At 53.3% G+C, this 22,500-nt stretch overlaps 1 protein-coding gene across 1 annotated transcript in view; it reads left to right on the top strand.

Annotated features, from left to right (window-relative positions):
- The window catches only part of galnt10 (UDP-N-acetyl-alpha-D-galactosamine:polypeptide N-acetylgalactosaminyltransferase 10 (GalNAc-T10)), a 41,156-nt gene that overhangs the window by 14,341 nt on the left and 4,315 nt on the right, over nt 1–22,500 (top strand). Inside the window, exons 4-8 of the mRNA XM_084684235.1 lie at nt 473–639; nt 11,267–11,452; nt 11,722–11,905; nt 14,775–14,892; nt 19,863–19,970. Coding sequence (XP_084540361.1) covers nt 473–639; nt 11,267–11,452; nt 11,722–11,905; nt 14,775–14,892; nt 19,863–19,970 — 763 coding nt within the window. The remainder of the gene's footprint in view (nt 1–472; nt 640–11,266; nt 11,453–11,721; nt 11,906–14,774; nt 14,893–19,862; nt 19,971–22,500) is intronic.

Below are 22,500 nucleotides of genomic sequence, written 5' to 3'. Positions count from 1 at the left end.
GCACACAGGCGCGCACACGCACACACGCATAGGGATTGGGTAATAACCGACCAGTCAGAGAGTGGGAAGTGATCCTGTCCTATCAGCTGGGAGCAGCTCAGTCAGGTGTTCTGCTTGTGTCTCTTGTTGTTGGTGTGTCCGAGGTGTTTAAAGTTCAGCTTGAGATAGTAACCATGACGCAGCGGTGTGTGTGTGTTCACGAGCGTGCTGAAACCAGCTGACGTGACCAGCTTTGAGCGCCGTGCTAATTACTAGACCTGGGTGCATGGGGCGGAATAATCCAGCAACACATGCTAGTACTCGTACTGTCTCAGGCTAAACAGTTCCACCTGTGTGTGTGTGTGTGTTTCCAGTCTCTATAAACTTGTTGCTGTGTTCGCTCTAAAACAATCATTCGGTGTGTGTGTGTGTGTCTGGTGTGTGTGTCTGGTGTGTGTGTGCGTGTGTGTGTCTGGTGTGTGTGTGTGCGTAGCTGCAAACAGAAGCTGTACTCGGAGCAGCTCCCCAACACCAGCATCATCATCCCATTCCACAACGAGGGCTGGTCGTCGCTGCTCAGGACGGTGCACAGCGTGCTCAACCGCTCGCCGCCTCAGCTCATCGCAGAGGTCATCCTGGTGGACGACTTCAGCGATAAAGGTACACACATACACACACCCGGGTACATACATGGGGGGGAGGGGGGGGGTTGGAGGGGGAGGTGGGGGGGTGAGGGGGGGTGTTGAGTCTCCTGGTTTTGCGATATCCTGTGTGATGTGTAATTTCCTCTCTCGGATTTTCGCCTCGGAATATTAAATAAATCACCGTGGCTAGAGTTGAGGAATATTAATCTCGTCTTTGTTGCAGCAAAAGTGGGACATCTTCATCTTGGTGTGTGTGCGTGCGTGCGTGTGCGCGTGTGTGTGCTTCAGTACTAAAGAACAGTAGAGCCATAGGTCATTTCCAGTCAAACTTTGAAAGGGTAGGATTATCACTGTGCAAAGACCTCTCCTCAACACACACACACACACACACACACACACACAGACATACTGTATATACACACACTCAAATAGAATCCCAATGTATTTGTTTGGCCCTTTTTACAAGCCCTGTCACAGAGGGCTTCCCATCGGCCCGTATACACTGTTTACACACACTCATGCCTCATATACACACACACACACACTCAGGCGTGCACACTCACACGTACACACACACATACACACATGCACACACTTATGTATGCACACAGGCTGAGTCAATCACACACACAAATATTTATGCGCACACGGGCGGTATGTTCCATCTCTGTTTATATTTAAGCCTCCCAACAGCTAGCTCTGCTAATGCTAATATCCTGTGATTAATGATATTCTAGTCAGCACAGTTACCCCCCTCCCCCCGTACGTTGCTTTGGAGAAAAGGATTTGTTACACGTCAAGTTGTTCTTTTAATTGGCAGGCCTCCAGTGCAGATCTGTCTCCTTCTTGGACTTAGTGACTCATGATATGGTGGGTTTGGGAGTGTGGTCTGCAGAAGCCAGGGGTTCATGAATAAAGGATTCGCCGTCTGACGACTAGTTTTGAAGAGGGTTTTTTTCCACCCCGTTTCCTTTTCATGTCTTTTTTTTTTCATTTTTTTTTTTTTTCACTCTTGTTTTTTATTGTTTTTTTCTCCATCCGGAATGTTCCGTAAACATGGACGCAAAGCAGACATGATTAACACTCTGCTTCACTCTACTTTCTCTCTTTTGTTATCTGTCTCTTTTTATCTCTCCCTCATTACCTTTTCCTCTCTGACCTCCCCTGTTCCCTCTCCCCCTCCTCCTCTCTTCCCCCCCTCCTCCTCCTCCCCCTCCTCCTCCCCCTCCTCCTCCCCTCCTCCCCCTCCTCCTCCCCCTCCTCTCTCTCCTTCCCTTCCTCCTCCCCTCCTCCCCTCCTCCCCCTCCTCCTCCCCTCCTCCTCCTCCTCCTCTCTCTCCTCCCCCTCCTCCTCCCCTCCTCCTCCTCCTCTCTCTCCTCCTCATCCTCCCCTCCTCCCCCTCCTCCTCTCTCTCCTCCCCCTCCTCCTCCCCTCCTCCTCCTCCTCCTCTCTCTCCTCCTCCTTCTCCCCTCCTCCTCCTCCTCTCTCTCCCCCTCCTCCTCCCCTCCTCCTCCTCCTCCTCTCTCTCCCCCTCCTCCTCCCCTTCTCCCCCTCCTCCTCTCTCTCCTCCCCCTCCTCACCTCTTCCCCTCCCATGATCAATGTGGATATAGGTTGCCCACCTCTTGCAGTTAAGGCCTTCTTCCTCCCTGTGTGTGTGGGTGCGTCAGTGTGAGTGCGGTGTGCCTGGGTGCGTGTGTGTGGTGTGTGTGTGCGGGTCACGTGTGTGTGTCGAGGACAGTTCAAAGCAGCACTGAGGTGAGCAGAAGGCGAAAACAGAAACGGTGATTAGCGCCAGCCTCAACGCCACGCCTCCTGCTGGAGGCCACACCTCCTGCTGGAAGCCATGGGGAGGAGGAGAGGGGAAGAAAGGGGGCTCTCTCGTGCACTCTCTTATTTATTTCTGTGTCTCTCTTTTTCCCTCCCTCTCGCTCTCCCCTCTGGGTTGCCAGGTTTGTCCTGTGTCTCCCTCCCTCCCACTCTCCCCTCTGGGTTGCCAGGTTTGTCCTGTGTCTCCCTCCCTCTCCCCTCTGGGTTGCCAGGTTTGTCCTGTGTCTCCCTCCCCTCTCCCCCTGGGTTGCCAGGTTTGTCCTGTGTCTCCCTCTCCCCTCTGGGTTGCCAGGTTTGTCCTGTGTCTCCCTCCCCCTCTCCCCCTGGGTTGCCAGGTTTGTCCTGTGTCTCCCTCCCCCTCTCCCCCTGGGTTGCCAGGTTTGTCCTGTGTCTCCCTCCCCCTCTCCCCCTGGGTTGCCAGGTTTGTCCTGTGTCTCCCTCCCCCTCTCCCCCTGGGTTGCCAGGTTTGTCCTGTGTCTCCCTCCCCCTCTCCCCCTGGGTTGCCAGGTTTGTCCTGTGTCTCCCTCCCCCTCTCCCCTCTGGGTTGCCAGGTTTGGCCTGTGTCTCCCTCCCTCCCCATCTCCCCTCTGGGTTGCCAGGTTTGGCCTGTGTCTCCCTCCCCCTCTCCCCCTGGGTTGCCAGGTTTGTCCTGTGTCTCCCTCCCCCTCTCCCCCTGGGTTGCCAGGTTTGTCCTGTGTCTCCCTCCCCCTCTCCCCCTGGGTTGCCAGGTTTGTCCTGTGGGCAGCTCTGTTTTCCACCGAGCCAGTCAAGCGTGAGTGTGAGTCACTAGGAAGCACCATCAGCTCAGACACCTGCTCTTTCTTATCTCCTTCTCTCCATCCCTCCCTCCTTCCATCCCGGGTGGCCTTTTCAGCGGCAGCATTCTGTTGTGAGGGAGGGAAACAAAGTGTCATTGTTTGAAGTTTCTTTGTTGTTGTTATTTTCGGTGAAAAGGGTTCAGAAAGCAACTGCATTAAATAACCCTGCGGTTATTGGATTCAATTCTATGTAAGCCAGCCAGCTGCACATCCAGCCAGGCAGATAGTTCATTAATTTGTAAGTTTGACAGACAGCCAGATAGTCAGCCGTCCAAGCAGTAAGACAGCCATCTAGGCAGCCATCCAGACTACCAGTTATCGAGCCAGTCAGCCAGACAGTCAGCTTGCCAGTTTATCCAGTCAGTCTGTCAGCCAGGGTTTGCTCTGGGTTGGTCAGAGAGCAACAGGAAGTTGGCCTTCCTGTCTCAGGACGTGCAGGAAGTCATCGGAAGGTTCTGAAGGGCCCTTCAGAATGAGGAAGTGATGGGAGGGTGACTTTACATTTTGTGAAGTGGACTTAGGAAGGGAAGTTTCTGGGGTTGTCTGACTGTTGTTGAGCTGTCCAAGTCACTCTGCCTCTCTCTCTCTCTCTCTCTCTCTCTCTCTCTCTCTCTCTGTCTCTCTCTCTCTGTCTCTCTCTCTCTCTCATACACTCCCCCCCTCTCTCTACCCCTTCTCTCTCTCTATCTGAGAGGATTGCATTGTATTAGGTGTTTGTTGACAACGCCCAGCTAGGTGCCTCCATCACAGTCCGTGGCGGCGTTTGACAATGCCATTTGTCTCCGAGGCAACCGCCGCGCTGCGCCCAACCCGGGCGCCGTGATGGAAGCCTGTCATTGGTGGATTGATCGTCCAATTACGTGCTCACACTCTGGCCCTTACGGGATCAATTGAATGGAGTGATGCATTACCCCCCTCCCTCCTTTTTCTTCTCCCTCCCTCCCTCCCTCCCTCCCTCCCTCCCTCCCTCCCTCCCTCCCTCCCTCCCTCCCTCCCTCCCTCCCTCCCTCCCTCCCTCCCTCCCTCCCTCCCTCTCCCCCCTCCCTCCCTCCCTCCCTCCCTCTCCCCCCTCCCTCCCTCCCTCCCTCCCTCCCTCTCCCCCTCCCTCCCTCCCTCTCTCCCCCACTTTATCACGCGCACTAATCTCAGCACTTTGTCATCGAAGGTGATTTCTTTTCTTCCGCTTCTCTATTTGTCCTCTCTTTCGTCACTCTCTCCTTTCTCGGCCTCTTGTTTTTCACACAAAGACCTGAGATGTCAACTCCAATTCCCTGATGCACCTTAGAAACACCTGTTGACACACACACACACACGCTTGTGTGACCCTGAGGGGGCGGGGTGCTGGTGTTGTCCTCTCAGTGTGAGCAGGCCTGTCTGGCCGCCTCAACCCGTTCTAGGAAACGGCTTGGCCATATGGGGGGTTGTTTCCATGGAGACGTCCGCTCTGGCAAACCTGTCGCTCCGCCGTGTCCTCATCCGTCAAGGAAAGCGCTCCTCCCTCCCTCCCTCCCTCCCTCCCTCCCTGCCTCCCTCCCTCCCTCCCTCCCTCCCTCCCTCCCTCCCTCCCTCCCTCCCTGCCTCCCTGCCTCCCTCCCTCCCTCCCTGCCTCCCTGCCTCCCTCCCCCCCCTCCCTCCCTCCCTCCCTCCCTCCCTCCCTCCCTCCCTCCCTCCCTCCCTCCCTCCCTCCCTCCCTCCCTGCCTCCCTCCCCCCTCCCTCCCTCCCTCCCTCCCTCCCTCCCTCCCTCCCTCCCTCCCCCTCCTTCCCTCCCTCTCTCCCCTCCCTTACTCCCCTCCCTCCCTCCGTCCCTCCCTCCCTGCCTCCCTGCCTCCCTGCCTCCCTCCCTCCCCCCATCTCCATCCCCTCCCTCTACTCCCTCCCCTCCCTCCCTGCCTCCCCCCTCTCTCTCCTCCCTCCCTCCCTCTCTCTCCCCACAGATGTGACCGTGGTCTGATCGGTTGAGCCTCCATCGCCTTACCGGAGAGCGGGCTTCTTTGTGATCGCTCCACCAATAGACACTTGTGCTCTCGTAGGAAGTGACATTCGCATTTGACTGACTGTGCCGGCAGGAAGTTGTTTGGCGCAGTGGGTCTCGCTCCGCACCGCCGGGAATGAGTCGGGCTTTTTGTCTGAGACGATGGATCTTCTTTCTTTATCTCTCTCTCTCTCCCCCTGTCTCTCCCGAACTCGTCTGCTTTGTGTTTGTAAAGGGAGCTGTTTCTCAGGGCCAAAGGGCCCACAGTAAATGTTCCCGCTCGCACGCCATCTGTAGTCCACGGCAACGAGGCCCGCCAGCTCCTTTCTGCTAAAAGCTGGCTGTTTTGTTTTCGCCCTCTCTTTTGCTCTTTTCCTCTCTCTCTTTTCCTTTCTCCTCTCTCCCTTTTAGTTTTTTCTCTCTCTCTCCCCTCTTTCTCCCTCTCTTTCTCTCTCCCCCGCTCTCTTTCTCTCCCTCCCTCTCTCTTCCCCCTCTTCATCTCTTTAATTTGAGTTTATTTTGGGGCCGCTGTGGTTCCCTGTGGAGGCAGGCCTCATTAGCATCTGTAATGGTAGAAATAACTGTCGAGGCGTCGACTCGGCCTAATGGGGTTATTGTTATCATCGTCCTAACTCACCAGAACACACCCGGATAGAGAGGGAGATGGAAGGAGAGAGAGAGAGAGAGATTGAGGGAGAGAGAGGGAGGGATGGATGGATGGATGGATGAAGGAGGGTAAGAGAAGGATGGGGGGGGAGGGAAGGAGAGGGAGGGAGAGATGGAGGGGAAGCTAGGAAGATTGCGTGAACAAAATAGAAGGAGAGGGTGGTGGAAGAAAGAGGTAGTTGGAGGAAGACAATGAGGTAGAGAGTGAGGGAGAGAGAGAGAGAGGGAGGGAGAGTGTGGGAGGGAGGGAGGGGATGGGGGACAGGGGGAGAGAGAGGGAGGGTGAGGGGAGAGTGAGGGAGGGAGAGGGTGAGGGGATGGGGGGGAGAGGGAGACTGCTATTATATTTTAATAGCCTTACCTTGGAGAGCACAAGGCCCATTTCCTGCCGTTCACCTAATGGAAGAAGCACTTCAACTACAAAATATATAGACCAGACCAGATAGTAGAGACCAGATAGTAGAGACCAGATAGTAGAGATTGGATTTGGATGCTTTACGCTTCATCAAAGCCAATTTGCTTCCATCATCACTCATTTTCTCTATCTTTTTCTCTCTCACTCTCCCTGTCTCTCTCTCTCTCCAGTCTCCCTCACTCTTTCCCTCTCAATCTCTCCCTCCCTCCATCTCTTGCTCTGTCCCTCCCTCTCTCCCTCCTTTTCTCCCTCCCTTTCTCTCCATCTGTCTCCCTCCCTCAGTCTCTCTCTCCCCCCCACCTCTTAGTCAGTAGTCAGATAAGAGCAGGCGTGATGAAAGCCTCAGGCCTTGTTCTCTGTTCCCCAGGATCATTCTCCTCTGTCCCCTGAGCAGATGAAGGAAGGCCCTGTTCCTTCTCTGTGTCTGAACCTTCTCCCCAACGCTCTCCTCCGCTCTTCCCCCTCATCCATATTTCATGAGACACCGGGGTTTTTTTTTCTTTATTTTTTTCTGTTGGAGGGAGAAATTATATTTAGAGAAACGAGCAAACAGCAGGGAGCTCTGATCGTCCCGGATGGGTTGAACTCCGAAGTGACAGAGGGTTCCGTAACTTTCTTCTTCCTTCTCTTTTCTTTGTCTCTCCTTTTCCCTCTGTCCTCGTCTCTCCTTCTCTCTCTTTCGCTTCTCTCTCTCTGTCCCTCATCCGTCTTGTCTTGTTACGCTTTTGAGGAATGTCTGTCTGTCTATCTGTCTGTCTCTTAGCCTGTCTGTCTGTCTCTTAGCCTGTCTGTCTGTCTCTTAGCCTGTCTGTCTGTCTATCTATCTATCTATCTGTCTGTCTCTGAGCCTGTCTGTCTTTCTGTCTGTCTGTCTGTCTGTCTCTTAGCCTGTCTGTCTGTCTCTTAGCCTGTCTGTCTGTCTCTTAGCCTGCCTGTCTGTCTGTCTCTCAGCCTGTTTGTCTATCTGCTGTGAGTATCCTCCCCCAGTATTCTTCTGGTAGACAGCCAACAGGGTGTCCTGAAAACATTTCCCTGACTTCCTGTCTGGAGAGGAAACGAGGACGTAGTCGGCCTCGTTGTCATGGCTACCTCCCAAAGCCGCTCTCAGACTACACAGTTCCTCCTCATCACTGCAGAACTCCCCCAAAACATACTTAGCGAGTTATTAAACCCTCTGACGATCATGTTTATTCATCTTCGCAAAGTTCAAGGCTGAAGTTTATTGGTTTTCATTAGAAAGAGATCGATTTAATGAAAACTTTTTTATTTTTTTTATTGTGTTTGTCTACCAAGGGCAGCAGAATTCCGCTCACACGGAGATATGAATCAACACGAGGCTTTGCTGCTGCTGTTGTTTGTGTTGACGATGGTTAATAAAGTTGTGGTTGTTTACATTCAATTAGCCCTGACTTTAGCCAAATGTGACGTGTTCTGCCGAGAACACTTTTTTTAAACTTTTATCAAACAATTTATCAGCTGTGGCACGTGACCCAGCGGTCGATGATGTCACAGCCCCAATCATCTTGTGTTCCAGATTTAATAAAGACTAATGTGTTTGCGTAGGTGCTCGTCCACCATTAGCCGTGATTAATTACTTCCCTCTGAGGCGAAACCGGACACGTCTTGCGGGGTAATTTATTCAGGTGAAATTAACCGGCGATAATTTGCCGGCGGCAACCTCTTTACCTCACCGTTTGTTCTGACAGGCCGTCTTGTCGTCGTTAGGCAACTGTGAGGCCTCGGTGACCATGACAACCTGAGTGGGAGGGGCTCGCGATTGTCCGAAATCAATCTCCTAATGGGTCAGTTCATAATGGGGAGATTTACGACCTGTCCTGGATGAGGACACAGTATATGAGTAGGTGAATGACGACGACCAACTGTGTGCGCGTGTGTGTGTGTGCATACCTGTATGTGTGTGTGTACCTCCTACACACGTCAAACTCTCTACAGCTCTGTATAGAACACTCCACCGCGAAGAAAAATGCTAATGTGGACTTGTTGACCTCTAACTGTTAGAGATGGGATTTTGTTATTACCATATGGTGTGCGTGTGTGTGTTTGTGTGACAGAGAATGTGCCTCAGGCCTGACTGAAGCTGTGTGGGAGAAGGACAGAGTTAGTGATGAGAGAGAGAGAGAGAGAGAGAGAGAGAGAGAGAGATAGAGAGGAGAGAGAGAGAGGAGAGAGAGTGAGAGAGAGAGAGAGAGAGAGAGATAATATCGGAAGTTGGAGATTATGAAAGAGTGGAGGAGAAGTAGTGAAGATGGAGGGGAGGAGGTGAGCTCAGAACAGGAGGAGGAAGAAGAGGAACTGCCGAGCCCCGCCTCCCTCACCTGGCTCCGCCTACCTCCCCTAGCCCCGCCTACCTCCCCTAGCCCCGCCTACCTCCCCTGGCCCTGGAGGGAGGAGGAAAAGAGGAGGAGGCAGGAGGAATGGATGAGGAACAGGAAGGAGGAGGAGTGGAAGAGAGGAAGAGGAGGATAAGCAGGCCATTTTAGCAGCCCTGCCATTTGGTGGGGAAGTCTGACAGGGTCATTGGTTTTTTCGCTCGTTTGAATCCAATCTGTCGATTCTCCCAGAGGGGGGGGGCGCCGGGAGGGCGGGGGGGGGGGTCGACTGTGTGTGTGTGTGTGTGTGAGCGGTGACAGTCCCACATTTGCAAGGGCCTCTGCTGCAGCTAGGAGGAGGGGTGGAGGAAGAGAGGAGGTTTTATTAGTCATGTCTTATAGTGTGTGTGTGTGCGTGCGTGTGTGTATTGGGCACAATCGGTTGGTTTCCAGTGGTGCAGAATAGGAGATTGTTCTGTTGTGTCGGTTCATTTGTCAGCCGGCTGAGTGGAAAGTCTCCCTCTGCCCCCCCCCATACACACACACACACACACACCATGCAACGACACACACACATTCCTCTCCTCTGTATAACTTTTCTGCTCAATATGATTCTGGGTGCCCTCTCCCTCTTTAGACAGTCACACACACAGTCACACACACACTCACATACACTGACCACACACACATACTCACACACTCATTTGCACGCACTCACCACACACTCCATCTATCTATATCCATGTCTCTCTCTTCATCCCTGTCTATATACCTATCCATCTATCTCTCTCTCCCTCTGTTTCTTCCTCCCTCTCACTTCCCTGCCTTTGGCTCCCTTTCTCTTTCCCTCTCTCACACACACACACACACACACACACACATACACACCAATCCCGACCTTGATAAACAACTCAGGAGTGTCACGCGGATCGCAATCACACCAAATCCCGTTCTGTTATGAGACAGATCGGCTTCCCTCCACAGCGCGTCATGTGACCCACCAGAGCACATCTCATCTCATCGTTCCAGTTTCCTCGGTCCTTTCACCCAGCGGACGCTTTGATCCAGAGCGACACAGACAAGGTGCACCCAGAAAGACCTGTGGGAGGTGCAGCTTGGGAAGAGCACAGCTCAGCCCCACGTCCCTCTGATCACCAGAGAGGTGGATCAATAGCAGGCAGATCGATGGATAACGCTGCGTTTTTTACTCAAGCGGCACCGAGGCCGACAGGAGGAGGAGGAGAGTGTTAGGGATGAGGAGAGGAGGATGACGTCGGACACTTCATCCCTCCACGGCCCCCATCAGCTTGGTTGTGTGTGTGTGTGTGTGTGTGTGTGCGCGCAGACGGCAGGAGGTCAGGTGGGCGACACACACAAACACAGAATGAAGCGGTATTGTCCTTGGATCTTGGTGTGTGTGTTTTTATTATTGACTTGTCACTACCCACCGGCAGTCAGACACACAATATTTATGAACTCCATTTAGGTGCGATTGATTTGTGTTCCGAGGCGGCCCCCGCCGCGCTGGAGATTGGAGGGACATATTGAGGGGAAGGCCAGAAGAATGGGTTTTATATCTAACCTCCTCCCGTCTGCGCGATACGGAGACGAGAGGGCCCCCCAGAAACGGGTTATCTCTGCAAATTCGGTTTGGTGTCCGCGGACCGCCTCTCTGGAGACGTGTTCACTGAACGTGGGATTTGAACCCTGGTTAGTTTATTTGTGAGAATTGTGACTGGTGCACAGAGGGAGGGAGGGAGGGGGAGGGAGAGGGAGGGAGAGGGAGAGAGAGAGAGAGGGAGGGAGAGGGAGAGGGAGGGAGGGGGGGAGGGGGGAGAGGGAGGGAGAGGGGGAGAGAGAGAGGTGGAAAGGGAGAGGGAAGGAGTGGGAGAGAGATAGAGAGGGAGGGGGAGAGGATTGAGAGTCAAAGAGAGAGAACTAGCAAGAGGGAGAACAATGTGTGTGTGTGTGTGTGTGTGTGTGTGTGTGTGTGTGTGTGTGTGTGTGTGTGTGTGTGTGTGAAGGCCGTTGAGGGGAGATGTGTGTAGGTGGTCCAGTGTGGCTGGATCCGATCCGGACGTGGGTGTGTATCCACCTGTGTGGCTAGCAGGACTTTTACAGAGTGTGTTTCCCCCTGTGCAACACGGAGCTGCAACACACAGCTGGACCACGGAGCTGCGTGCCTTACGAGGTCTTGGAGGAGGAGAGTCAGAGCTGCTGAACACCGGGCTGCTTCCTGAAATAATACCAACAACAACAAAAAAACATCTCAAATTGAATCTTCAATGTTTTAACAGACACTTAAAGGCATCTCTCAAAGAGAGATGGAGTGTGTGTCTGTGTGTGTGAGTGTCTGCGTGTGTGGTGTGTGTCTGTGTGTGTGTCGATCTCCTTCTGCAGAGCACCTGAAGGCATTGCTAGAAAATGGTGTTTGTTTCGTGTGTGCGCCTAGCATAGCAATCCTTTCGTCCGCTCCTGGCAAAAGTGTGTGTACAGGATGGTGTGTGTGAGAGAATCTGTGTGTGACTGTGAGTATGCTGTAAAGTGTGTGTGTGTGTGTGTATGTGATCCTGTGTGTGTGTGTGTGTAACGGTGTCTGCTTCTCTCCACAGAGCACCTGAAGGCGTCGTTAGAGGAGTACATGGTGCGCATGCCCAAGGTCCGCATCCTGAGGACCAGGAAGAGGGAGGGGCTTATCAGGACACGCCTGCTGGGGGCGGGGGCAGCCAAGGGGGAAGTCATCACCTTCCTGGACTCCCACTGTGAGGCCAATGTCAACTGGCTGCCCCCTCTACTGGGTGAGGGAGCCTTCTCACACACACACACACACACACACACACACACACACACACACTGAAACACACACACTGAAACACACACACACACAGACTCACACACTCTCCTCTCCTCCCTCCTCTCTCTCTCTCTCTCTCTCTCTCTCTCTCTCTCTCTCTCTCTCTCTCCTCCCCTCCCTCCCTCCCTCCCTCCCTCCCTCCCTCTCCTCCTCTCCCTCCCTCTCTCTCCTCCCTCACTCCCTCCCTCTCCTCCTCCCCTCCCTGCCTTCCAGACCGCATCGCCCAGAACAGGAAGTCCATCGTGTGTCCCATGATCGACGTCATCGACCACGACAACTTTGGCTACGAGACGCAGGCGGGCGACGCCATGCGGGGAGCGTTCGACTGGGAGATGTACTACAAGCGCATCCCAATCCCCTCCCAGCTGCAGAACCAGGACTCCAGCGAGCCCTTCGAGTGAGCAGCACAGAGCACACACACACACACACCTAGAGGTACACACACACACACACACACACACACAGGAGTCCAACATACCAAACATACGACGGTCTTTTGCTGAACCTCTCAGTCTGATGTTACTTCTACTGCAGTCTGCTCATCACACATGATAGCAGAAGACAGTCACACGCAGCTGTATTTGTCATGACAACGTCATTGAGGACCGGCTTATACGTCTGTCGTCTATATCTGACCCCTGGGAATGCTGGGTAAATGAGTTCGTTTATCTGAGGGTTTGAGTTCTGTCTCGCGAGCTTTTCTGCTTATTCCTCTCTTTCTCTCCCCCCATCTCTCTCCATCTCTCCCTGCATCTCTCCCTCTATCTCTCTCTCCATCTCTCTCTCCATCTCTCCCTCCCCCTCTCTCCATCTCTCCCTCCCCCTCTCTCTATCTCTCCCTCCCTCTCTCTCCATCTCTCCCTCCCCCTCTCTCTATCTCTCCCTCCCTCTCTCTCCATCTCTCCCTCCTCTCATCTCTCTCTCCGGGCCTTGGCTCTGGTGAAAGACAATGAGCAGTGCTCTCTCAGTTGAAGATGAGACCAGCCTCTCCTTTCTCTCTCGTGCTCTCGTCCTCCTCTCATCCTCCCCTCTCTTGTGACCCCCCCCCAACTCTCTCAGTGATCAATGGACTGAATTTGGGAATGTCCGTTTTTGCAAGTCTAATTAAAGTCAAATTGTGAGTTGGAATATTCATGGACGGTTTAATGGAATTCTAATTCCTCTTGTTGAGAGGCTGAGGAGAGATGGAAATCTTTAGGGGGGAAGGAGGGCAGAGGGATCTTTAGGGGGGAAGGAGGGCAGAGGGATCTTTAGGGGGGAAGGAGGGGAGGGAGGGAGGGAGGGTAAAGCGACAGATGAGCCGTTCTCCTTTGATAAGTGCTTTACATAAGACCTCATTTTGTCTCCCCTCACACACACACACACACACACAGGAAGACACACACACGTAGTCTCCTGGCTTATCGATTCAGGCCTACTGGCTCACGGCTGCAGAATGCCAAAAGGCTGTTCAGGCCCCGCCCTCTCCCTGCCAGAGGCCCCGCCCTCTCCCTGCCAGAGGCCCCGCCCTCTCCCTGCCAGAGGCCCCGCCCTCCCCCCACCCAGGGAGCGCAGGGCATCCTGGGTGGCCGTTTGCAGTGCATGCTGGGAAACAGCAGGGCAGGTCCCCCAAACAGGGTTCATCACCGGCCGGCCGCATCCAATTTAGACCTGACGTGTGGCTGGTTGCCATGACAGTGTGTGTATCTCTGCCTGTGCGTGTGTGTGTGTGTGTGTGTGTTTGTGTGTGTGTGTGTTTCAGACAGGTTCATGTTGTGAGGCAGGAGGTCTGCTCTGTTCTCTGCAGAGGGGTACTGATGGTGATGTGAATTGGCATCCAGCAGAGTGTGTGTGTATGTGTGAGTGTGTGTAACCTGATACTAACCAACCAGTGCCTCATTAAAAGGCCTGGGCTGACGAATGCTCTGATCATGCCTCAGAGCCAGGCTCTCTGGAGGGGGACATCTCTGGTCTGTGGGCCTGCTGTGGAGCTCTCTGGAGGGGGACATCTCTGGTCGGTGGGCCTGCTGTGGAGCTCTCTGGAGGGGGACATCTCTGGTCTGTGGGCCAGCTGTGGAGCTCTCTGGAGGGGGACATCTCTGGTCTCTGGGCCTGGTGTGGAGCTCTCTGGAGGGGGACATCTCTGGTCTGTGGGCCAGCTGTGGAGCTCTCTGGAGGGGGACATCTCTGGTCTCTGGGCCTGGTGTGGAGCTCTCTGGAGGGGGACATCTCTGGTCTCTGGGCCTGCTGTGGAGCTCTCTGGAGGGGGACATCTCACACTCATTAAAACCAAATTCCCTAAAACAACTCCCTGCCTTTGAACCCCCACCCCAGTGTGGACCAGCGTGTTCCACATCATTACCGTGTCCCTTTGGCCTAATGACTGTCACGGTGCCCATTCCAGCCAGCCAGTGCTGCACTGGAGCCGGCAGACCTCCTCAGACCTCCTCATCACTTGTTATTCCAGTCAGGCTCCCCGCTGCCTCTCCTAACTGTCACCCGCGAGACGACAAGGTTCAAAACCCCCCGCAGGGTGATTTGCTGGAGACGTCTCCGGGGCTGATGAGTGTGTGCGCGCGTCGTAAAGCTCCTCTACTCTCACAAACAGTCTATAAAGAAGGTCGTTAAACTCCAGCGCCTGCCCACACACACACACACACACGGGCGCGGGCGGGCGCTCTCCGCACGGCTCCACGACTCGCACACACTGATTTACAAGCTGCTGATTTATTTGTTTCTGAGTGTCCTCGCGGGTGGTGAAGATGTGTGTGTGAGTGAGTGTGTGGGGGGGGGGGATGTGTATGAGGGAGAGAGATAAATGGTAGTTGTTGATAAGCCGTTAATTTACTTTCTCTCAATCCGCCCATCCATCCTCTATCTTTTTGCATCTCCCTCTTTACTGCTCTTTCTCTCTCTTCTCTCTCTCTCTTCCCTCTCTTTCTCTCTCTCTCTCTCTCTCTCTCTCTCTCTCTCTCTCTCTCTCTCTCTGTCTCTCTCTCTCTATGTCTCTCTCTGTCTCTCTCTCTCTCTGTCTGTCTCTCTCTCTGTCTCTCTCTCTGTCTCTCTATGTCTCTCTCTCTGTCTCACTGTCTCTGTCTCTCTCTGTCTCTCTCTCTGTCTCTCTCTCTCTGTCTCTCTCTGTCTCTCTCTCTGTCTCTCTCTCTGTGTCTCTCTCTGTCTCTCTCTGTCTCTCTCTCTGTCTCTCTCTCTCTGTCTCTCTCTGTCTCTCTCTCTCTGTCTCTCTCTCTCTCTGTCTCTCTCTCTGTCTCTCTCTCTTTCTTCTTCAGGTCTCCTGTGATGGCTGGCGGGCTCTTTGCCGTGGACAGGAAGTGGTTTTGGGAGCTGGGAGGATATGACACTGGCCTGGAGATCTGGGGTGGGGAGCAGTACGAGATCTCCTTCAAGGTAATCCAGCCTCACCCTCACACACGGTAAACCAGTCACACAGTAAACCAGTCTCACAGTGAAACAGTCTCACAGTGAACCAGTCATATCAGTCACACAGTAAACCAGTCACACAGTGAAACAGTCACAAAGTAAACCAGTCACGCAGTGAAACAGTCACACAGTAAACCAGTCACATCAGTCACACAGTAAACCAGTCACACAGTAAACCAGTCACACAGTAAACCAGTCACATCAGTCACACAGTAAACCAGTCACATCAGTCACACAATAAACCAGTCACGCAGTGAAACAGTCACACAGTAAACCAGTCACATCAGTCACACAGTAAACCAGTCACACAGTAAACCAGTCACATCAGTCACACAGTAAACCAGTCACACAGTAAACCAGTCACATCAGTCACACAGTAAACCAGTCACACAGTAAACCAGTCACATCAGTCACACAGTAAACCAGTCACACAGTAAACCAGTCACATCAGTCACACAATAAACCAGTCACACAGTAAATCAGTCACACAGTAAACCAGTCACACAGTAAACCAGTCACATCAGTCACACAGTAAACCAGTCACACAGTAAACCAGTCACATCAGTCACACAATAAACCAGTCACACAGTAAACCAGTCACACAGTAAACCAGTCACATCAGTCACACAGTAAACCAGTCACATCAGTCACACAGTAAACCAGTCACACAGTAAACCAGTCACACAGTAAACCAGTCACACAGTAAACCAGTCACACCAGTCACACAGTAAACCAGTCACACAGTAAACCAGTCACACCAGTCACACAGTAAACCAGTCACACAGTAAACCAGTCACACAGTAAACCAGTCACATCAGTCACACAATAAACCAGTCACACAGTAAACCAGTCACACAGTAAACCAGTCACATCAGTCACACAGTAAACCAGTCACATCAGTCACACAGTAAACCAGTCACACAGTAAACCAGTCACACAGTAAACCAGTCACACCAGTCACACAGTAAACCAGTCACACAGTAAACCAGTCACACAGTAAACCAGTCACACAGTAAACCAGTCACATCAGTCACACAGTAAACCAGTCACACAGTAAACCAGTCACACCAGTCACACAGTAAACCAGTCACACAGTAAACCAGTCACACAGTAAACCAGTCACACAGTAAACCAGTCACACCAGTCACACAGTAAACCAGTCACACAGTAAACCAGTCACACCAGTCACACAGTAAACCAGTCACACAGTAAACCAGTCACACAGTAAACCAGTCACATCAGTCACACAGTAAACCAGTCACACAGTAAACCAGTCACACAGTAAACCAGTCACACAGTAAACCAGTCACACCAGTCACACAGTAAACCAGTCACACAGTAAACCAGTCACACAGTAAACCAGTCACACAGTAAACCAGTCACATCAGTCACACAGTAAACCAGTCACACAGTAAACCAGTCACACCAGTCACACAGTAAACCAGTCACACAGTAAACCAGTCACACAGTAAACCAGTCACACCAGTCACACAGTAAACCAGTCACACAGTAAACCAGTCACACAGTAAACCAGTCACACCAGTCACACAGTAAACCAGTCACACAGTAAACCAGTCACATCAGTCACACAGTAAACCAGTCACACAGTAAACCAGTCACACAGTAAACCAGTCACACAGTAAACCAGTCACACCAGTCACACAGTAAACCAGTCACACAGTAAACCAGTCACACCAGTCACACAGTAAACCAGTCACACAGTAAACCAGTCACACAGTAAACCAGTCACACAGTAAACCAGTCACACCAGTCACACAGTAAACCAGTCACACAGTAAACCAGTCACACAGTAAACCAGTCACACAGTAAACCAGTCACACCAGTCACACAGTAAACCAGTCACACAGTAAACCAGTCACACAGTAAACCAGTCACACAGTAAACCAGTCACACAGTAAACCAGTCACACAGTATACCAGTCACACAGTAAACCAGTCACACAGTAAACCAGTCACACAGTAAACCAGTCACACAGTAAACCAGTCACACCAGTCACACAGTAAACCAGTCACACAGTAAACCAGTCACACAGTAAACCAGTCACACAGTAAACCAGTCACACAGTAAACCAGTCACACCAGTCACACAGTAAACCAGTCACACAGTAAACCAGTCACACAGTAAACCAGTCACACAGTAAACCAGTCACACAGTAAACCAGTCACACAGTAAACCAGTCACACAGTAAACCAGTCACACAGTATAACACCCTCCCCCAATGTGTGTTAGCAGCGGTTTCCAACGACACAATAAGATGTTGTCACATCACATGTCACATCACCTGTGGTTATCCTCCAGCCCCTCACCATAGCAACAGCCCCCAAGTTCCGGGTCTGGCCCCTCGCGCAGGGAAAGCACGTCCGCCGAAAATATTTTTTTTTATTATTCATATTTTTTTTTTTACTTCCCCTCTTTCAATATCAGAGCCCATTAGTCTAACCCGGAGAGAACAGCACTCTGCATTAAGATTCCACCTCATGTTTCAATCATTTCACTCCAAATATGCTGCGCCCCACAGCCAGGGCCCCGGCATCTATCATACTCATGGAACATATTAGATTAGCCCTCCCCACTTCTGTCTGGCTAGGAATTATACCATGGGACGGCCCATCCATTATGCTCCCTCCTCCCCCCCCCTCCCCGCTCCTCCCCCTCCCCCTCCTCCGCTAACGGCCCCCGCTGGTTCACCTCCATCCCCCGCATATCCCCCCCCCTTCCTTCTTTTTTTAAGCTCATCAAAATAATTGAATGGTGGTTTTTGAAAACTCAAGGGCCCTCACGGTCTCTCTTCATTAGGCCCTGGCAGGGGCATCGTGTGATTGGATGAGACGTTGGCAGGGGCATCGTCTGATTGGATGAGACGTTTCGTAAGGGTGGAAGTCATGGGGACAGTTGTTTTGTTTTTTTCACATCCTTCTCATTTTTTTCATTCGTTTTTCTATTCTCTTTCCTCTGAAGAGGGGGGGGGGGCGGGGGCTGGGGCTGTAGAGGGATCAGGTGGGGTCAGTCTCAGTGGCTTGGTGCTTTACTCAGAGCAGGAGTCTAGACTGTAGACCCACCCCAGCAACGTCTGTGCCCTGCAACAGGACCCGCGGCTGGTTACACTATGCCGTCCAAGCCCTTCCAAATCACAATCTCCTTACTTACACACTGTGTGTGTGTGTGTGTGTGTGTGTGTCTGGACTAACGGTGTGTGTCTAATGCAGTCTGTGTGCCTCTGTAAGTACGGCTGTGTGTGTGAGAGTTTGTAAGTGAGTGCGTCTGTGTGAGAGGATGTCTGGGTGTAAGCGTGTGTGTACGTGTGTGAATAAGTGAGTGCGTGAGGATGTCTGTGGTAACTATGTTAAGTCAATTACAGAGCTGGAATGTAAAGTAGAATGGTTCTAAAGGGATCAGAGGAGCGCTGTAGAAACTCACAAAGAATCTGCCTTTTACTGCAGACAGCCAGGTGCTTTCTCACTCACTCTACAATGGTGACTAAACCACTCCATGTGTTTACTCAGAGAAAGCCTTTGGTAAGGACGTTCCTAATCACCTATCAACTGACAGTTCAGAATTTGTTACGTTCATTTTGATTCAGCTGTACATTGGTTTGGTGGAAAAACAGAATTCTAAGGTTGTTTCATGAATATTACCTGATCATTACACCCACATAAATATATAAACACACTTTTCATGAGATTCAAAGTCCACGTCGAAATGTCTGTGCCTGTTGTAGTTGTTGCTATGGACTTGTTGCCATGGACTTGTTGCCATGGATATAAACATGTGTGTTATAATATCGTTTTGAGATACAGTGAGTAGGTAAATACTTAGAGACAGCATCAAAGTTGTTAAAGTCAGCCACCAGTCAGTCAGCCAGTCAGTCAGTCAGTCAGTCAGTCAGTATACTACAAATAATCTAATCTTGGAGCCCCCAGCCCCAACACACAATGTGCTGTATTTGTCATGTTGTGTTGGTCCTCGTGGTAAGCAGCCCTGCTAACCAGACAGGCCAGCGCCCCACCATCAAACATTCATACGACCATGCACACGACCATGTCCGCATCAGGAGACCTGACTGTCTGTACGCTGAGAAAGTTCTCTCTCTCTCTTTCCTTGCATCTCTCTCTGTCTCATGTCCCCTCCTCCTCCCTCCCCCCTCTCCTCCTCCCTCCTCCTCCCCCTCTCCCCCTCCCTTTCCCCCTCTCCTCCTCCCTCCCTCTCCCCTTCCCTCTCTCTCCTCCCCCCTCCCTCTCCCCCTCCCTCTCCTCCCCCCTTCCTCTCCTCCCCCCTCCCTCTCCTCCTCCCTCTCCCCCTCCCTCTCCCCCTCCCTCTTCTCCCCCCTCCCTCTCCCCCTCCCTCCCTCCCCCTCCCCCCTCCCTCTCCTCCCCCCTCTCCTCCCCTCCCCCTCTCCCCCCCTCCCTCTCCTCCTCCCTCTCCTCCCCCTTCCCTCTCCTCCCCCCTCCCTCTCCCCCTCCCTCCCTCCCCCTCCCCCCTCCCTCTCTCCTCCCCCCTCTCCTCCCCTCCCCCTCTCCCCCTCCCCTCTCCCTCCTCCCCTCTCCTCCCCCTTCCCTCTCCTCCTCCCTCTCCTCCTCCCTCTCCTCCTCCCTCTCCTCCCCCCTCCCTCTCCTCCTCCCTCTCCTCCTCCCTCTCCTCCTCCCTCTCCTCCCACTCTCTCCTCCCTCTCCTCCTCCCTCTCCTCCACTCTCTCCTCCCTCTCCTCCTCCCTCTCCTCTACTCTCTCCTTCCTCTCCTCCCCCCTCGCTCTCAGCCAGACCTTGTCAGCCTCCCTGCTCTTCACACTGTTCACGGCTTCACACCTGCTCCTCCACACCAGTAACACGCCCATCCTGATCTGCTGCAGCTGGTCCTGTTAACAACTTCTCTCTCTTTCTCTCCCTGTGTCTCTCCCCTCCCCCCTCTCCCCTCCCCAGGTGTGGATGTGTGGTGGTCGCATGGAGGACATCCCCTGCTCCAGGGTAGGACACATCTACAGAAAGTACGTCCCCTACAAGGTCCCAGGAGGAGTCAGCCTGGCCAGGGTGAGTGGCAAGACTCAATACTGTGGCCTCCTCTCCCCTCTCTGGGACGTGTCTCAATACCGTGGCCTCCTCTTCCTTCTCTGGGACGTGTCTCAATACTGTGGCCTCCTCTTCCTTCTCTGGGACGTGTCTCAATACTGTGGCTTCCTCTTCCTTCTCTGGGACGTGTCTCAATACTGTGGCCTCCTCTTCCTTCTCTGGGACGTGTCTCAATACCGTGGCCTCCTCTTCCTTCTCTGGGACGTGTCTCAATACTGTGGCCTCCTCTGATTCATAGATTTGGAGAAAGCCCTGAGAGATGTGCTGTTTCTTGGTTCTGTGGGTGTATTGTTCCAGGTGAGGGAGACCAGACAAGGAAAAGGCTGACTGCTCAGAGGTACTTATTCTGTGTGGTACCAGACAATCCCTTCTGATAGTAGCTTTAGGAGATGAGATTTTGTTTGATGACTTCATTGGGTGGGTGGGGGGGGGGCGCCCATGATGAACGTAATTCTTCATTCAACCATGTTTACAGATGCATAAAAGACTAAACGATGGGAGTAGATTGGGTTTAGTAGTGTTTCACAGGGGATTGAGTGTAGACATGAAGAAGACTCCGTGCCTGAGCACCACGGTTACTCACGCCTCCTCAGTTTCACCGTGGTGTTCACCGGTAAACATAGATTCATCTTCTGACACGTTCTCTGCTTACATTTACATTTAGCAGACGCTCTTATCCAGAGCGACTTACAGTAAGTACAGGGACATTCCCCCCGAGGCAAGTAGGGTGAAGTGCCTTGCCCAAGGACTTAACGTCATTTGGCACGGCGGGGAATCGATCCGGCAACCCTCTGCCGGAAGGTTACGAGCCCAACTCCCTCACCGCTCAGCCATCTGACTCCCTCGTGCTTGTGGTCAGTTACAGTCGGAAACACACAGATAGACGCACGCACAGACATGATGTTTTTTCTCACTACATCCACACAGCAGAGATAGCTATCAGGAGTGTGTGTGTGTGTGGGGGGGGGGGGGTGGATCGATGGTTCCCGGCTGGGCTGGGGGGGCACGAGGTACCTGAACAGAACGTGTCTGTCCTCCATTGTTAGAGAATAATAGTCTCTCTCTCCATACACACACACACACATGCATTCACACACACGCTTTCACACCAACACACACACACACTCACTCGCACATCCGGACACACGTGCTTTCACCACATACAGACACACACACACAGACATTAGCATAACCTGGCACTGTGATTTAACAGCTTGAATGTTCCATTTTTTTTGTTATTTAACAAACAGAAAGGATAGTGAACCTTCTGATATCCCGCTCTCCTTCCCACTCCGACTGTCCTCATTCGTCCTTGGAAGGCGAAATAGAACCCCCCTCCCCAGACACCCCCTCCCCCCCACCCCCCTATTGTCCAGCCCGTAACAAAAGCCTCCTGTCCTGGGTTATACCTGAGGACCTGGGGGGCTGTGCCCCCACCTCGGGCATGGCCCAGCAGCCTCGCTGTTCTCTCTCCTGCAGCCCTCAAACGCTCGTCTCTGCTCTGAATGAGAATGACTCGTGAGCAGAAGCCAGACTGGTTGGAATGCAGCTGGAAGCTGCTCATTATGCAGGCTCTCTCTTCAGGGGTTTGGGCACAGCTGAGCTGGAGCTAGGCTAGATGGGGCTGGGGCTAGGCTAGGTGGGGCAGGGGCTGGAGCTAGGCTAGGTGGGGCTAGGTTAGGTGAGTTGGGGCTAGGCTAGGTGGGGCTGGGGCTGGGGCTAGGCTTAGTGGGGCTGGGGCTAGGTAGGGCTGGGGCTAGGTGGGGCTGGGGCTAGGCTAAGTGGGGCTGAGACTAAGTGGGGCTGGGGCTGGGGCTAGGCTAGGTGGGGCTGGGGCTGGGGCTAGACTAGGCTAGGTGGGGCTGGGGCTAGACTAGGTGGGGCTGGGGCTAGACTGGACCTAGGTGGGGCTAGGCTAGGTGGGACTCGGCTAGGCTAGGGCAGAGGTGCGATCTAAACCAAGTCTTGTTTGCATTCGGTGCTCATTGAGAGTAACGCACCCTCTTCTGAATGCTGATGAACCCAGATGGAGGTCCCGTCTCCGGGTGCTTCTACAGGAATAAATACATAGCGATAGAGAAGCTAACTTTATTATGACCGCTGCCAATCGATGCTAACGACTTCCCACGGCGTGGAGGTTCTTCTGTCCGCTGAAGGTCAGATCCATCGACTGGGTCCGCTCTGACTGACAGGTCCAGGGAGGGAGGGGGGGAGGCAGGGAGGGAGGGGGGGGGAAGGCAGGGCGGGAGGGGGGAGGCAGGGAGGGAGGGGGGAGGAAGGGAGGGAGGGAGGGGGGAGGCAGGGAGGGAGGGGGGAGGGAGGGAGGGGGGGAGGCAGGGAGGGAGGGGGAAAGCAGGGAGGGAGGGGGGAGGCAGGGAGGGAGGGGGAAAGCAGGGAGGGAGGGAGGGAGGGAGGGGGGAGGCAGGGAAGGGGGGAAGCAGGGAGGGAGGGCGGAGGGAGGGAGGGAGGGGGAGGCAGGGAGGCAGGGGGG

The sequence above is a fragment of the Hypomesus nipponensis genome, chromosome 20 (genome assembly GCF_054491055.1).
Source record: "Hypomesus nipponensis isolate SF chromosome 20, ASM5449105v1, whole genome shotgun sequence".
Classification (NCBI taxonomy): Eukaryota; Metazoa; Chordata; class Actinopteri; order Osmeriformes; family Osmeridae; genus Hypomesus; species Hypomesus nipponensis.
This window is presented reverse-complemented; position numbering and strand designations above follow the sequence as displayed.